The sequence below is a fragment of the Canis aureus genome, chromosome 8, assembly GCF_053574225.1.
Source record: "Canis aureus isolate CA01 chromosome 8, VMU_Caureus_v.1.0, whole genome shotgun sequence".
NCBI classification, from domain to species: Eukaryota; Metazoa; Chordata; class Mammalia; order Carnivora; family Canidae; genus Canis; species Canis aureus.
In genome coordinates this window covers 48,829,102-48,846,840 of record NC_135618.1, presented here as the reverse complement: position 1 = coordinate 48,846,840, position 17,739 = coordinate 48,829,102, and the positions used below count along the sequence as shown (strand labels likewise).

Here is a 17,739-nt window from a genome sequence, read left to right as displayed (position 1 = left end):
AATTCATGTTACAACCACTCATATGTGAACATTTTTAAATGTCTTTGCCTTTGAAAAATGGAGAAACTAAAATAATCCAACACATGGTCATAGTAAGTCTGTAAGTCTAAAATCGTTGAGTTTAAACCCTTAATTCCCAGAAGGAAGAAGAAGGGGTACCTGTGTGGTCCATATAAGGATGACCATAAAGTAGTAGGACTAGTTGCTTTGTGTGCAAGCCAGCATCTTTTGAAATTACAGCAGATGTGTGAGGACATGGATACATACTACTTTATATCCATTTAATTTAGAGAAAAAAATTTAATTATTGAATTTCCAAGGTAGATGTGTTTTAATACTTTTTAAGGCTAACATTCATGGCTTCCTCTTACATTTCAGCAGAGAAAAAAATACATACAATTTTGAAAATCTTACTTCATGTTATTCTTTGGTACAACATATAAAAACAATATTGTGTCAACAAAAGTGTTTGCAACTTGCTCTTGATATAAGAAATGTAAAAATTGGATTTTTAACCACCATTCCAAAGAATGAAAGGTAGCTTATCTAATGTTAGGGATGAAATGTCCCTCTTATTCAGCATCACAAATCGTCTACACATTAAAGAGTATTTTTAGCTCCTTTACCCAACCTCTTAAATGGATTAAACTGCCTTTAGACAAAATTTCAGGATTAGTTTCCTATAGGAAAAAAAAAACAACAAGCCCAACCTAAAATGCAATGTCTTTCATATAATACTTAAGATACCCCACTTCAAAATTTTCATTTGCTTTTTGAACCAAGGTGATATGTGTATTTTTTCTATACGTAGAATATTTGAAGTGTTTGTATAATAATTAAAGTGCTTTTTCACTCTAAAGTGCTAATTAAAGTGCTTTTTCACTCTAAAGGAAAAAAACCCACATTATGCAACATTTTAAAGCACGGTTTTGGTGCAAAAGGTTTGTGAGGGGATATCTGAGGACTGTATACTATAAAAACAAGGCAGAAATGACCTGTTCTGGGAAGCGGTGTGGCAGTCAGCCATGGTCTTGGAAATTCTTTATAAATAGCTAGTTTCAGTTACAGGGTATGAAGGAGGGTAGGTTACAAAGGGGAGGGGAGATGAGCAGCTGCCTGCAAGTTTGAGGACTCAATGTATATTATTTAATTGCAGGACATCACGCAGAATAAACTGTAGAATCATCAGGGATGAAAAACCCAAGACCCTGAGCAGTCAAGCGAAGGCCAGGTAAACCAGAGGCAAAAGCAAAGATGGAAAACCAAAGAATACTCTGGAACTGATTCTGTATCTACTCTGAAGGCACTAGTATGCAAAAAACAGGCCCTGGTTTCTGTTTTTATTTTTTATTTTTTTTATTTTTATTTATTTATTTATTTATTTATTTATTTATTTATTTATTTATTTATTTATTTTTAAAGATTTTATTTATTTATTCATGATAGTCACAGAGAGAGAGAGAGAGGCAGAGACACAGGCAGAGGGAGAAGCAGGCTCCATGCACCGGGAGCCCGACGTGGGATTCGATCCCGGGTCTCCAGGATCACGCCCCGGGCCAAAGGCAGGCGCCAAACCGCTGCGCCACCCAGGGATCCCTGGTTTCTGTTTTTAAATTTAATTTTTTCAAATAGATGTTTGAATAAAGAGAATAAAATGAAAGGACTTGGCAAAAATTAATTAAGTATTGTTTAGACTGCATTAAATTAGGTGCCTGAGCCTATAAAAAGAGACAATGTTATCATATTATCTTTTGAACAGATAGGGGAGTACTGCCCCCTACATAAAATCTTTGGACATTGAGGTCTGAGGGCCTCACTGAAGCTGGGTTGTAGTCGTTTATTAAAGCAGCAATTTAGCGGTAAAATGTATACCTGCATTTGCTTAATCAGGTAAGGTAAAAAATTTGAAGACTTGGGCAGCCTGGGTGGCTCAGCGGTTTAGTGCCACCTTTGGCCCAGGGTGTGATCCTGAAGGCCCAGGATCAAGTCCCACGTCGGGCTCCCTGCATGGAGCCTGCTTCTCCCTCTGCCTGTGCCTCTGCCTCTCTCTCTCTGTGTCTCTCATGAATAAATAAAATCTTTAAAAAAAAATTTGAAATCTTGAAAAAATTTATATTCAAAGAGCAAAAGACAGATGAATTCTTCCTTCTCCTTAAAGACAAATGTTTGAATAGGTGGTGGTCATCAATACTGTTATTATGACCACTATTACTTCAGATGCTTGGTAAAAGTAACCACTGTTTTTTTTTTTTTTTAAATATAAAACTGCATGAATGTTTTCACTTTATTATTATTTTTTAAAGCAGTTTTAGGCTTAGAGCAAAACTAAGACAGAAGTACAGATTTCCCACATATCCTCCAGCCCCCACAAATGCAGTCCTCCCCCATTATCAGGAGGATTAAAAAAAACTTAATTCAACAAAGATTCACATGCTTATAGCTCTTTGCTTGGATGGGTATTTTGTAGTCAGAAGGTAAGCAGCCACATCCTGAGGAGTCTTCTGGGCCTGGGTCTCAGAAATACACCACTATACCACCAATACCTCTATTAAAAATTCAGGTTTTATGAGAATTTTTTCTATTTATTTGTTGAAATAAAAGAGACACGCACACATATAAAGAAGGTATTAAAAAGAAAAGTGAAAGTCCATTCCACTCCACACCTCTAGTCCTTCTCCACAAACGTAACCACTGTGAAGCTTCTATGGCCCCAAAGGGTGTTTTGTGAATATTCCAGCAATATTAAATATAAGATATGCAAAGGAGATACACGGGGTAGATCACACTATTCATGTAGTTTGCTGATTTGCTTTAAAAAAAAAAAAAAAAGAACAAACCCGTAATATCTAGCTCATTCTTATTGGTTGTATGAATGGCTGTATCCAACATATGGATATATCAATCATATACATATAAATTTCCAGATTTTTTTGCTATTATAAACAATTCTGCAATGATTACCCTCACTTTTTGGTATCCTTCCATGATGATGATGATTATATACATAAAATGTATGATAATGGAACATGCATTTAAAATTCTGATGGGGGCACTTTGCAATCCAAATGGTTTCAGCAATCTATATTCCCACTTATGAGTTAAGAGAGTACCATTCTGTTCATCCATTCCCCACAATGTACATCAACATGTTTTAAGGTAACTTTAAATTCAGAAACAAAGATCACTTGTGCTCACCCAAGACTAATGGCAAATATCATGCCAAAATAACAGTGAAATTTGTTATAAATAATAAGCAGTGAGGAACCAAAAAATATCAAAAGCATTAGTGAGGGTGATGGGGCAGGTTTTTGACTGAAACGTGGAGACATTTATAGTGGTTGTCAGAAGCCCTGCTTAAGCTTTCCCTTGCAAAGCTCCTATTTATTTATAAACTTGGTAGAATTTTTCTAATGTTCCTGGGTAGAAACTTTAAGCACAAGACATCTCATTTTTTTCCCCTTCAACACAGCTGAGAGATGTAACAGACAGATTTAAGATATATTTAGAATAAAATCAACAGTATATGGTAAGAGACTGGATGTTGTGTTTCAAGAAGAAAGAGACAAGAAAGATGATGCCTGGGTTTCTGGGCTTAAGCACCTGGTTAGACCATTTACTAAGACAAAGAGCACAATTGCCGTTCAGGAGCTTGGTCTTGGACATGTGTGAATTGGTAGCATCGATGTCAACTGGCTCTGTGTGTCCAGATTTCAGAAGGTAGGTCTTAGAAGGAGAGTGAAATTAGAAAGTTATCACTTATTGGCATTTGAAGCATGAGAGTTCAGCGAAGATAAGGCAAAAGAAGCCTGCAACTCAGCGCCTAGGAACGTTAACAATGAAAAGCCCACATATGGGTCAGCTAGGGGATGATGATCCAGCAAAGGAAGTCAGAGGAAGTGGTCTATGAAGGAAGAGGAGGCTGAAGAGTGTGTGTGAAAGTGTTTCTAGAAGGGGGTCATGACCAACTGCAGTTTTAGTGCACAAGAAGCTACTACTTGGAGTCATGGATGGAAGTCAGACTAGAGGGATGCTTGGGGGGCTCATTGGGTTAATTGTCTGCCTTCAGCTCAGGTCATGATCCCAGGGTCCTGGGATTGAGTCCTCTATTGGGCTTGCTGCTCAGCGAGGAGCCTGCTTCTCCTTCTCCCTCTGCAGCTCCCCCTGCTTGAGGTTACAGAGTAGAGAAGGGGCAAGGGTGTGAATGATGTTAACGGAAGCAATGTTTTCAAAATGTTGCCCTGAAGGGTAGGAGAGAAGGTGAGAGCTTGAGAGGTGTGGGACTTCAAGCTGGAGCATACAAAAGCAAGTTCATAACTGATGAAGAGCAAGAGACAGGAAGGAGGAGGAAGGGTAGGAGGGAGAATGATCATGAAGGACTCTGAATGAGAATGCACAGGAGAGGGACAGGCAGCAGGTCCCTGGAAGGAAAGAGGATTCAGAGCACACAAAGAGAGCTTTTGTGAAGAGATACTTCCTCTATCACAACAGGAGGGTAAAGATGAATGGGTAAAGCTAGATACCTAGATTTGGTCTGGGATGTCCAGGGATTTCCCAAAGACGGCTTTAATTTTTTCAAAGGAGGAAGAAGAAAGGCGACTTGCTGAACATGAGGGGAATGAAGGAAAAGTCAATTTGAGGCCAGCGAGGGAGGTTCGACATAATCACTGCAGACTGGGAAGAGCAATTTGGAAAGAGAAACAAAGTTATTTGTTACTGAAATGCTCCAATTAATAATGGCAACAGCTTGGGGGACAGAAGTCAGTCGGGAAACTGGCAAGTCACTCGTTGGCTCTGAACTTTATCCTTCTGATCAAAGACCACACGATACAAATTTAGAACAATTTGGCAGTTCTTCCTGAAGCTCATTATACAAAGTTTTAGTGAAGAAGAGGCATAGCCCAGCAATTCCACTTCTAGGTGAACTGAAAAGAATGGAAGACAGGGTCTCTCTCTCTTTCTCTTTCTCTTTCTCTCTCTCTCTCTCTCTCACACACACACACACACACACACACACACATGCAGAGCAGCACTAATTCACAATCACCAGGAGGTGGGAACGGTCCCAATGTCCGCAAGAAATCAATGGTAAAAACTGTGGTCTGTCCATACAATGGAACGTTATTCAGCCATAAAAAAAGGAATGCAGCATGGACACCTGCTCCAACACGGATGAACCTGGAAAACATGATGCTCAGTGGAAGATGCCAGAGACAAAAGCCACACAGTAGATGGTTCCATGTATGTGAAATATCCAGAATCAGTAAATGCAGAGACTGAGTTCAGATCAGTGGCAAGCAGAACTGGGGATGGAGGTGGGGTACATGGGGGTAACTACTTAAATGGATACAGGATTTTCTTTGGAGTGATGAAAATATTTTGGAACTCTGAATTGTTCACTTTAAAATGGCTAATTTTGGGTTATATCAACTTTACCTCAATTTTAAAAAGAAGAAGAGACTAAGAAACTAGTAACTCAATAATCAAATTTTGCATTTCTCCCCCAGCCCTGGCTAGCCCTCCACCACCATAATTCCATGAATCACTAATGGTGACTTTGTCTTTCAGGAGTATGATGACTATAGTAACAGCTACATTTTATATTCCTTGTCACACTGAATCCTAGGTTTTGTTGGGATTGTTTTGGCCTGTATTTCCCCTTCTAGATGACACCCCCATATTCTAGCATCTTCTAAATGCTCATAATCTAGAATTTTTAATAAATATGTTTTACTTAATTTTGCGTGGTATACTTAGAGTATATAAGAGAGTTATATTTTCTGAGGAAGGAGAATATCATGTCAAAGAATAAGTCAACAGAAGAATATTCTATGGGTGAGTGCTTCTCATGGGCAGAACTAGGACTATTTCACTTTGTTGTAGGAATGTGAAGCCCAGGGTATTTTCGAATTAATGTCGGTGGTAGAACAGAAGACAAAATCTAATTATGTTGCTTTAAAGGGTATAAGAAGATTAATAAGGGAAGGTGAAGGGCAAAAGAGTAAAGAAAACCATGAAAAACTGGCAGATACTAATTTGTTTTTATCTCCACTTACTATTAATGTAAAATTCATGAAGCATTAAAGAAGAGAAAAAGCATGTAAGTACTCTCACACAAGATAAAGAAGAGCAACCAAAGATCACAGACCTTGGAGTGTAATTTGACAATTATAAAATAAGGTTCTTCTTTAAATGATTCTACAAAATAGATCACAGAAAAGCCCAAAATAAAATGGTGGTCTGTCCTGTAACAGCCATGCGGTCGGCCCTGACGAAGCAAGCTTCCATTACTGGCACTTCCTTTCTGGAACAAAAGCAGAGTTAGACAGTGTGCACATAAATCTACACCTCTGACATGATGAACAGCAAACAGCATTTCTGATTGGGAATTTTTATACTATTACTTTCCACTTAATTAAGGGAGACAAAATCAAGCTAACTAAAAAAACTACATAAATTAGTGTTTGAAAAAGTTAGGCCTTAGGCTACACAGGAAATACTGCCTTTCTTTCCAGTGCCGGAGAGCCTACTGTATCCTTATGAAGTCTACTGGGTTGGGGGATGTGGGAAGAGGCAGGTGGTACAAACTTCAGAATTCTAAACTTGATGGGAAGGTCACAGTCTAAAATGTACCATTTACCCTCCATTAGGAATTAAAAGCAAAAACGAAGTAAAAATGAGAATGCTAACAGTCCAGGCTCACATACTATAGGTTTCCTGAATTAATCTGCAGTATGAGGTCAGGAAAACAATGTTTTCAATACTCAGCCTTGGAAATTTACAGGCACTTTGATAACTCCATGGTTGGCTGCTGCTTCTGTTACCATGGAAACAGACTGCTAAAAATGGGGCATGTTTCTTTAAACTGATCATACCTTCACACAAATTCCCTTCTCCTTTTTGTCAAAAGTTGGAATGAATTTAAAGTATGCTTCTCATGGTATGACAACGTGATGTCAAGCCAGGGGGCCCAGTACAAAATGGCAGGGATGACATTAGTCTGTGGCAGACGTACAGAAAGATATTTTACATATACGCATTTTAAAAATAGTGTTTGATTAAAAAGTGATGGAAATAAAGTACACAGTGAGGCATAAATGGAAGTATAACACAAACAACAGGCACTTCAAAAGCAAAATCTTCCACTTAACTGTTTTATCACCAGCAATGTAAAGAGGTTAAAACAATACTTGATTTCTTTCTTTGAGACAATTGATTTTTAATCTGTAGAACCATGCTGGCTCCATAGCCAAACTTCTCTATTTCTTAATCTGTATGATTCCAAGAAAACATAATATTATTCTTACTGTGGGGGCAATCAGAAGTTCTATATTCCACCACCACCACCACATCAGCATTTTAGTGTGCAGCTCTAGGTAGAGGTGCTGGCAGGTAGGAGTTCTCTCTTAATTCCTCTAAGATGGGAAGATGTATGTGGCATAAAAGACTGAAAAGTCTTAATGTAAAGGCCTAAGGCAGGCTCTCTGAATAAAAGGATAATTGACAATGAAACAGAAAAACTGTGGAATATTATTTATCTCCAATTTTTCTCAGAATAGAAAGCACATGCTACTCTTTTGAGGTCACTTGATCCTGGCTCAATAGCTTGTTTTTTCTGCCACTGTGCAGATTCAGGAATGGGACTCCCATGCATTCACCTACCTAGTTACCTACATACACATATGTATGCATAGCTATCTGCCCACCAAAACAAGAGAACTGAGAAGTGGGCTGCCCCAGTATCATAGCGACTGTACATGATGGTGCAAATGAAGGGATGAGTTGTGGTCCTTCAAGCCAATGGAGTAGGGTGGATTGGGGAGGGACAGGCATTCTGGGAGAGACAGTGATAGAAGGAAACAGAAGAACATCCTATTTCTGGACACAGGGGCAGGGCCTCAGTCCATGGAGGGGTCTAAGTGGGTGGGGTGAGATTAGGAGGCAGCCCTGTGTCCACTTGAGACTGCATTTGAGGAAGGGGGCCTAGGCAAGGGTGGTGGTTGTGGTGAAACAGTGCTATGGGTGAGAGAAATATATTTGAGGTAGAACTGATGTATCTGTGACAGGACCTGGTGACAGGTTATGAGGAGGAGGTCAGGGACAGTGTCACTGATCAAATTCCCAGCATGAGCCAATAGGTGGACAGAAATTCCCTTAAATGTGACAGGAAACTAGAGGAGCATGTTTCATGGGAAGAAGAGGCCCAATGGAGTCGTCAGGGATGTTGGGGGCTGCACAGGTCTGGAGAGAGGGCTGGCCCGAACAGGTGTCTTCTTCCCTCGTGTGGACGAGAGCACACACACATGGGTTTCTTCTGTTCTCTCTTTTACGTGCGTGCACATTTTCACTCTATATTATCATTTAGTTTCTCACTTTTTAGGCTGCAAGCTCCTTGTATGCTGTCACGATGCTGAGTACAAACAAATTCTGCAAAATCAAATCATTTCTAACAAAAAGTTATATAACTTTACCTCAAAAACAGCATGCACCCATTGTTTTTTAAAAACACTGTCTGGGAAGAGGGATCTTTTACCTTTTCCTTCATACCAGCATGTTAGTTTAATTTATTATAAAGAGTATATTATACTCTTCAAATTTATTTTTTAAAAATGTTATTTTAGTGATACTGTAACAACACTTGCACTTTTGTAGAACACTGACAGAAAACAAAGAATTTCTAAGAGAAATCAAAATAGATGTTACAAAATTCATGTGCTTTACTCAGAGAAGGCTTTGTAGCATTCTTTATTTCAACGCTTATTTGTCTGTTTCTCAACCATGGCTCAATAAATGTATTTTAGTTGGGTCAACAATAGAATCAAGATCTATTACATTGTGTTACTTTGTTGCTTACCTTACAAATACGAATTAGAAGCAGCAAATCAGAAAAGGGAGAGTGGCTGATTTTGGCAAAAATCAAACCATAAAGAACAATGCTAATAATCTAGTAATGATCTAAAGATCATTCTGTGCACTGATAAATGATTTCACACACCCTGACACAGTGCTTTAAGGCACTAATGCATTACATGTGGGGTTATTAGTTTATAAATGAATTACAAATTATATCTGAAGGGAAGAGTTCAAATTATATTCTGTTTAAGAAGGCCGGGGGGGGGGGGGGTGTAATACTCTTTAAATACTTGTTGCATAATAATGTGTCTCTGAGATGCAGGACACTGGGGGTGAGGTACAAAAATAATCCAAACAAGGATTCTATCCCCCCCCCCCAAATCATCAGTCTATTAGCGAAGACAATAAAGATCTATGTATCACTACAGAAAAAGGTCAAATGCCACGAAGAAATGCAGATCAAGTTATAGGGAACATACAGGAGAGGGGAAATTATTTTTAGCTAATAGGATCAAGCGACTTTCTTTAGGAAATGGCATTGGGTTTGGGTTTTTGGCGACTTTGGACCTGCAAAGCTGGGATGAAAGGAATGTGGTGGGCAGAGGCATGGAGGAAGAAAAGCAGAGCAACACTGTCGTTCACAGAACTTTCCACACTGATGGAAGCATTTTATAATCTGTACCGTTGCATACGCCAGGCACTAACCACGTGTGCCTAATGTGATGGAGGAGCTGAATTTTAAAAATTTTATTTATTTTAAATTTACATTTAAATAGCCATATGTGGCTAATGGACAGTGCAGGTTGAGTACATACGAGATAATTCTCAACATTTAATAAAGTCTGAGTGCGGGCAGCCCGGGGTGGCTCAGCGGTTTAGCGCCACCTTCAGCCCAGGGCGTGATCCTGGAGACCCAGGAGAGTCCCACGTTGGGCTCTCTGCATGGAGCCTGCTTCTCCCTCTGCCTGTGTCTCTGCCTCTCTCTCTCTCTCTCTCTCTCTCGGTCTCTCATGAATAAATAAATAAAATCTTAAAAAAAATTAAAAAGTCTGAGTGCTTTGGTAAAGATATTTATTTCATCTCTTTTCCCCAGGTTAGTTTGCTCAGAAGATTTCAGACAAATGTACACCTTTTCTTAAAAAGATCTACTACAGCCATGTCCCAGCACACCACAAACTTTCACCTACTTTTCACAAACTTTAATAATAACTGTTATTTATCCGCCAGGAACAGAAGTGGGAATGTGGCCCCCACATGTCTGTAACTCTTCCCCCGCCACCCATGGGTTGAGCAACACAATGAGAAGCCCAGACTCCCCAAGCCACTTCTTAGAGGACAGGTGACTAGGGTAGCAGTCTGGACTGTGTGTTGAGCAAGAAATGTACTTTGGTTAAAACACTGAGTTTTGGGGTTGTTAGAGAAGTTAGTTTTAATCAAAGTAAAGTAATACATACCCCAGTTTTCTTTTCATCATTAGAGCATCCATTTTCCTCTTCAATTAGAACTAGCTGGTAGCATTGGTATTATGATTCATTATCTTAATAATGACTCAGATTAAACCACTTATCTAAATTAAATCACCTCAATTTATTTGATTTTCCCTCATAATTTGTAATTGTTAATTCTTCAGTTGTCAAGTTGGTGACTGTAATATCCATCTTTAGTTCTAGAACCAGAAATTAATTTTAGATTTCATCCATGTTGCACACAATTAGAAAATGTTCAAATGCTTTCATGGACAAGTCAAAAGTTGAGATTCCCCACTGCTGCTTTGACAAAGTAAACTAGTCTAAGGAGAATTCTCTGTCTTGAATTTGATCAGGAGAATGCATGATATTTATTGCTAGCCTCACCTAAAGCAGCTAATAATTAAATTCTCCCACTACACACATGGATTGATATTTATCATAAAGTTTACATAAGCATTAACAAAACTGTGAAGTATGGAATGACAACTACTCAGAGGCCATTTCCAACATTTTTTTCTTAAATTTTTAATTGGTATTACTAAATTTTCTTGTTAAGGTGCCACAGAGACTCCTGAAGCCTATGATTATTTGGAAATAAAGTCTGCTTTTCCCCCTAATAATAATTCTGGCTGTCAACAGCAACAGGAATTCTGACATATCCTAATATAAGTAAGAAACAGAGCACCTACTTGAGAAGCAGACTGAACTTCCAACCCCTAACAGTAGACACATGTCAGAAACACCAGGGAGACCAGGCTGTGTCCATGTGGTTAGAACTAAATGGACGAAAATTTAGCCTTTCTTCACTACCTGGAAACTTAAAATCTTGATGTTTAAAAAAAATCCCAGGGGTGTTCTTTCTTTCCTTTTTTCTTTTTAAGATTTTATTTATTCATGAGAGACACAGAGAGAGAGGCGGAGACACAGGCAGAGGGAGAAGCAGGCTCCATGCAGGGAGCCCGATGTGGGACTCCATCCCAGGACTCCAGCATCATGCCCTGGGCTGAAGGCAGGCACTTAAACCGCTGAGCCACCCAGGGATCCTTGTTCTTTCAAAAACAAAAACCAAAATTGCCAAAAAGGAGTGAGTGGAGGACTGAACACTACTGATGTGAAATACAATGAATATTTTTAGCATCCTTTAACACATGAGGCATCACCCATCGGACACTAATAGTCACTTGTGTATTTGTCTCTTTTGACAAAAGAGTATAGGATCTAATTAGACTCTAGGGTGTTTTGGTGTTTCAATAACTGCTGCCATATCAATCAACTTTCATGGGTCAATATAACTAATGTATAGTCCAAGGCCTAAAAGCACATAAAGCTCAGCAGAGGACTATCCCAGCCCCAATGTTGTGCTCTATGAGTCTGCTAAGCTGACCACTGGTACACATCTTCAGGCAGTGACTGTGACACACTCAATTCCAGGGGTCCCACCTTGCACAGGAACCACACTATTTTTATGCCACTTCAAATAAAAGTGTTTTCTGTAACATTTCTCCTATTTTGTCTGTTCTAATGAAACCCAGGTCTAATTTCTCTTTCAGCGTCACTAATGTGGAGGTAACAGATCATCCTCGAGATCTATGGGGTTTTTTGTTTTTCCCTTGGCCTTATCTCTAGCAGAAAATGGGTAGAAATATAATCTGTGGAGGTATATAAAGCAAAACCCTCGTCAGTACAACTGTGGTGAGATAGATCAATTTTATACAACCATTTCTGTGGAGGGTTTTAAAACATGAATGTTCTCTCGAATTTATATGACAGTAACATATATTTCTCTATGCTATAAATATATAGGAAATTTTAAAAATGAAAAAAAATAGAAGGAAAAGGTAAGCAAAGGCTACTTTTGCTGAAAAGGGTCGAAAAAAAGGCAAAAAAGAAGAGGGATGACAAAGTGGCATCAAATCGGGCATCTCATAAGAACAGGATGAAGTACGTGTTGCCTCTCCTACTGTACAAATGAGATTAAAGGCTCAGGACAGTGAACTTGTCTAGGGTCACAGCTCCAGAATGGTGTGCCTGGGACCCGGTCCCAAGTACATCTCCCCTAAGAGCCAACCTCTTGCTCTTCTGACCATATATTATCACACAAGTATAAATGGTAGGCACGATCTCAATGGTTAGGGAAACAAGCCATATGTTATGTAATCATGTCAACTCTGCTCTGCTGTGCTTCTTGGTATTGCTTCTACCCTCCTTTTATGTTTTTAATCCTTGCTTCTGGCTCCTTATCCTACTCTGCGGTTGTGACAGCTCTATTTCTCTCCACTTTCTCAGTGTTCAAGTAGCACAGACATTGTTTCAAATGTAAGGTATGAACAGGAGCTTAACACCTGAACTAGACTTAAATGATCCATAGGTAATTTTTAACTATTTTTTTTAAGTTAATGATTTAAAAACTTTAAGTTCCCTCAGTGAATCTCCAGAATGTGTCCTAAAAACTCCACTGGTATTGATTTTATAAGAATCTACAGTGAGGCTTGCTGTGCGCAAGCAGAGGCGACCCCATTGTTTTGTTCCTGGCAACGGCTATTTATACTTCATTGTGTGTCATTTGTTTTGATCTACATGTTTTTTCTACCCATACCCCAAAGTAGTTCAACTCTAAAAAGTCCAACTATTGTTTCTTCTTCTTATCTTCCAAATCTGTAACAATCTCTATCATCACGTTCTCATATTCTAAATGTCTGAGCAAAAAAGGAGCAATATCTTTGGAAGAAACTCAACCTGCTCCTCAGGCAGGTAAGTCTACATTTACTCTCTGTGTCTATAAGATGAGCAAGGGCAAGTGGAAAGGTGAGGGGCAGCTGATGGCAGGAGCTGAAAGCAGATAAAACGAAAAGAGGTTACTGTGTTTTTTGTTTTCTTTTCCTACCAAGGAACCCTAGAAAATCAAATTTCAAAGTAAACAAGCATTGCGAGGGGTAACCTTCATTATCTCAGATTCAGGAAAAACTCTATCTCTATAGATCCTGAATTTCTTAAACCACAGCCCTTGATCTTCTCCAGCTGCCACAGTAAAGCATGACTTGCACTGGTCTGGCCACACTTCACTATATGCCAGGACAGGGGACAGCAAAGCTCATACCCTTGGCCATTTTCTCAAATCAGTCAGTGAGGTACCACGCAGTGGCCACGGACAGTAACTGACAGTACACTTAAGCTGCTTTTTTGCCTTGTTAAAAGACCACAAAACCATGCAATGTGTTTTAAAAAACAAAACAAAATGATGTGCATTACAACCAATTAAACCAACCATTTAAAGATATAATTAAGAAAGCACTAGCTACCCTCCTGGTTTTAAACAATAAAACCCCTAAACGTGTCAATTGGAAAAAATTTTCCTGGAATTAGGTGTTTGTAAACCTAAAACAGTATTCTGAATGATATTAAAAAGGAAGTAGCCTTTCCTAAAGGGGTGGGGGGTGCGAGCAAAAAAAAATTGGAAAGTATGAGAAAATATACCAAATGAACCTGGAAAGATTTCACTGAAATGAGGACTGGCCTCCTAAGTCCCCTTCCTGTATTAATTATTGCAAAATCCCTAGAGTTCCAGCAGTTAACGAACCGTGAGAAAGAGCCACCCAGAACAGCATTAAGGTTTCATTTCAGAGAACTTAGAACATGTGAAGTACAGGAGTGAACAGAGAGCAGACACACGGCACGGTAAGCAGACACACATGCTCAGCCTGGTTAACAGGAACATGAATTTGGCAGTTTTGCCCCTCCACAGACAGACTGACCTTCCTTGAGACTTTTCTGGTTGCTCCCCTCAAGGCATTCCTTTTCTTTTAATGGTTCGAAATCCCCAGCAGTTAAAATCTCTGGGAAGCCCTGTTGCTGCTTCTTGGAGCTATCGATCATGGTGAGAGCTTTCTGGAGACAAGCAGCATCAAGCAGGAGCAAAGCGCAATTTGCCGAGCAGCAGAGACCAGCGCTCCGCACACGCTGGTCCCTGGTCCCTGGGTCCTGGGTTCCTCCTCACGATACCCCAATCACTGGGCAATTATGTCTTTGAGCAGCTGAAGGCAGCCATTCCTCTTTAGTTCCCAGCCTGACCTGCAAATACACTCCTGCTGCTGGAAGCCCTAAACTCTCTCCCACATTGGGAGGCAGAGCCCCAGAGGCACGATGCTGAAATCCCACCCCTTTTCCCAGCCAGCCCCCTTCCCCTTGCCATTCCAGCTTCCCCCGCGCTGGGTACTTCCATCTGCAGTTTGATGGTCCGAATCATCTGACAAACACTGAGTCAAGCAGTTAAAAATAAATCCTGTAGTTGTTAAAAGAGAAGACTTTGCTGATACCTAAGAAGACAAATTGCTGCCTGTGGTCTCTCTCCGGCTCTCTATAAACACACCCGCAGGCTGTGGAAATACTTTCTATCAGCCAGACGAGCACATTCATTACTCATTAAGTTCTCCAGCTAAACAAACGGCAGTGTAGGGCATCAGAAGGAAGCGGGTCTTCTCGCAGCAGAGGGACCACACCGAATAAACATGCTACCAGCATAGCTGCCAACAGCAGAGGCATCCAACTACCAAAGTTCTTCCGTGGCGTGCCTTTCGCTGCGTCCGGCTCTTCCTGGCAGAGCCAGGGCTCTTTGTAATAGGGAAACGTACTGCAGTTGCAGCTTTCCGCCCTCACCAATTTGGACCTGAGCAGCAGTTTTCCTTTGTGCCGCTAGTCGGCTGACAGTTAACATCGCCATGATTGTTCTAAGGAAAAATCTCCTCCCACGTACGAAAAGCAGGCAGAGCAAGAGAGCTTCTATTTCACAGCCGATTCAACCAGCGGCCAGCCCAAGTTTAATCTCACACGAGCTATCGGCGACGGGCACCTCTCCTGCAAGTCACAGACTGCTGTCCACTGAGTGCGAGGGATGCTGCTGGAAGGACGTCTCTAGGTACGGCACCTCCAGGCAAATGTGGAGACAAGCCTGTTTTCATATGTATCAGATATATATCTACCCGCAGCTACAGCCAGAAGAAGCTGATTTTTAAAAACATGGCTCAAAGTATGCTCTATTGCAAAGGGTTCCCAGAAAACCCATTAGAGGTTGTAAGAGCAGCAGATGGAATCCTCTTCCATGAGGGATAACATTTTGTTCACTTTTTAAGAGCCCACATCCAGCAGAGTGCCTGGAATATTAGTTTTCAATAAAAACTTGTTGCATGATTGAGCGAATGAATTAAAGAAGGGAAGCCGCAATGGGAAAACTTGTTTTCATTATGCTCAAAATTCTACAGAAGTCCTCAATCAATGCCCAGTAGTCACTAATTTTAGATGAAATGTTCTCTGAAGGAAGCACATTTTCTCTTCAAAAGAAAATATACACATACATCTTGAATGTGCATCTGACATGCCTTCTAAGGGATAAAGACAGGCCACGTTTTCAAAGCCAGGAAACCAAGTATTGCCTTCACCACTGAGACACAGATGGGGGCTGGATGAAGATTCTGTCCTTTGTCCCTGGTTCCGGCGCTGGTGTGCACTAAACCCGGACTGTTCTAGAAAGATAGTTATCTACTCTTCTCCAGCGTCTCCTGAGAATGGGATTACACAACACATGACATGGCTCTTGTCAACTGAAATTCCTTCTGAAGCAATGTAAGCCCAGGGCTGGGAGTCCACACGCCCGCAGGAACAAACAATGCTGAGCTTATCACACGTCTTGAAAATGCGCTCCAATGCTCTGCTACTATTTCTGATCCTGAGGCTTCTGTTCTACACTGTTTCTGTGTCTTTAAAGGAGCAGGCAAAGTAACCATAGCTTTTTGAGAACATTCTTTAGGTCAGTGACCTCTTTAGCAGTTTGGTGAAGTTTATCTCATTTCACCCCAAGAGCCCCTTCTGACCTATGATTATTGGCACATTATAGCCATTTTACAGACCAGGACCAAAGTCACCACGCTTCTATATGGCAGGTCTGGCGCTTAACCAGTCTTAGTTCTCCGGAGCCCAAGTCGTTCTCCTACTGCACTGCAATACTTGCTGTCTTCTAGAATATGCTCCATCTCTAGGCTTTAGTTTGATCTTGGGACAGGTTTTAACAGCAGAGGTCACAAATTTTATGGCATCCTAGTAATTGTACTCCTGGGGAGGGAGAAGGAAAGCTGGCATAACCATCCTAAAATGCTTTCATGAAAGCATTTCTCCTTTTCCTGAAATGAGAGCAGCAGCAGCCAACTTTACTTAGTGCTCGCAGGGTACCCCGGTCTAAGTGCTTTTCATAGGTCACCTCATCTGTCCTGCTGTTGGGCCTGGGAGTTTAACATTATCACAATTTACAGATGAGAAAAGTGAGGCCTAGAAAAATCAACTATATTTGTCAGAGGCCAACTATCTTCTACATGGTGGCCAGGACTCCCAACAGGTGGCCTGGCTCCAAAGCCTACATTCTAATTAAGAATTAAGAATTACTTTGCAAAAAGGACAACAAAAACAGTAAACCCTCATATTCTCTTTCTCAGCATACTGCTTTTAAACCATATTCAACTGTGTTTAGGCCACAAGTTTAGAGAACTGAATAGATACAGAGCTATACCAGCCAGTTCAACTTTTTTTTTTACTGGCTGTGTGTGTGTTGTGTATGTTAAAAAACAAAACAGTTCTCTTTTAAGGATCAGAATAAGCCTTTTTTTTTTTTTTCTTTTTTGTAGAGAGACAGAGAGGGAGAAAGAGCAAGTGAGTGCACATGTACACAAGCAGAGGGAGTAGCAGGCAGAGGGAGAAGCAGGCTCCCTGTGGTGCAGGAAGCTCAATGTAGGACTCAATTCCAGGACTCTGGTATCATGATCTGAGCTGAAGGCAGATGCTTAACCAGCTGAGCCACACAAGCACTCATGATTCTCTGTAAGCTTATTATTTTTATATCTGATAAATATAAAAAAAAATCTCAATAAGGAAACACATTGTCTTGCTGTGGGTTTATAGTCTAATCTCTAGTTTTGAGAGAAAATAGTAATTTCTTTAGTGGTGAATATGCCTGAAAGAACATTTATTTTGCTATTTTTAAAAATATGAAATAACTTCAAATTCACTTTTCCTGAACCATCTGCGAGAAGGCTCTGACATGATACCTCTTTGCCTTAAGTCTCTGGTGTGTTATTCCTACAATCAAGGACATTTCCCCATAACACCCCAATATAACCATCAATATCAGGAAATTAACAGTGATTTATCACCATCTAATCCATAGATTTCACTCATGTTCCACTAATTGTCCCAACAACATACTTTATTTTTTTAATAAATTTATTTTTTATTGGTGTTCAATTTACCAACATACAGAATAACACCCAGTGCTCATCCCGTCAAGTGCCCCCCTCAGTGCCCGTCACCCATTCACCCTCACCCCCCACCCTCCTCCCCTTCCACCACCCCTAGTTCGTTTCCCAGAGTTAGGAGTCTT

General features: G+C 40.3%; 1 protein-coding gene across 10 annotated transcripts in view; it reads right to left on the bottom strand.

The window, feature by feature from the left end:
• MRTFB (myocardin related transcription factor B) overlaps positions 1-17,739 on the bottom strand; it is a 210,150-nt gene that overhangs the window by 73,739 nt on the left and 118,672 nt on the right. The window contains exon 1 of one of the 10 annotated variants that reach the window (XM_077906694.1): positions 14,072-14,475. The exons of the other annotated variants lie outside the window; for them this stretch is intronic. Coding sequence (XP_077762820.1) covers positions 14,072-14,192 — 121 coding nt within the window. The 5' untranslated portion in view covers positions 14,193-14,475. Of the gene's footprint in view, positions 1-14,071; positions 14,476-17,739 lie in introns of those variants that run through there. 10 annotated transcript variants of the gene reach the window in all.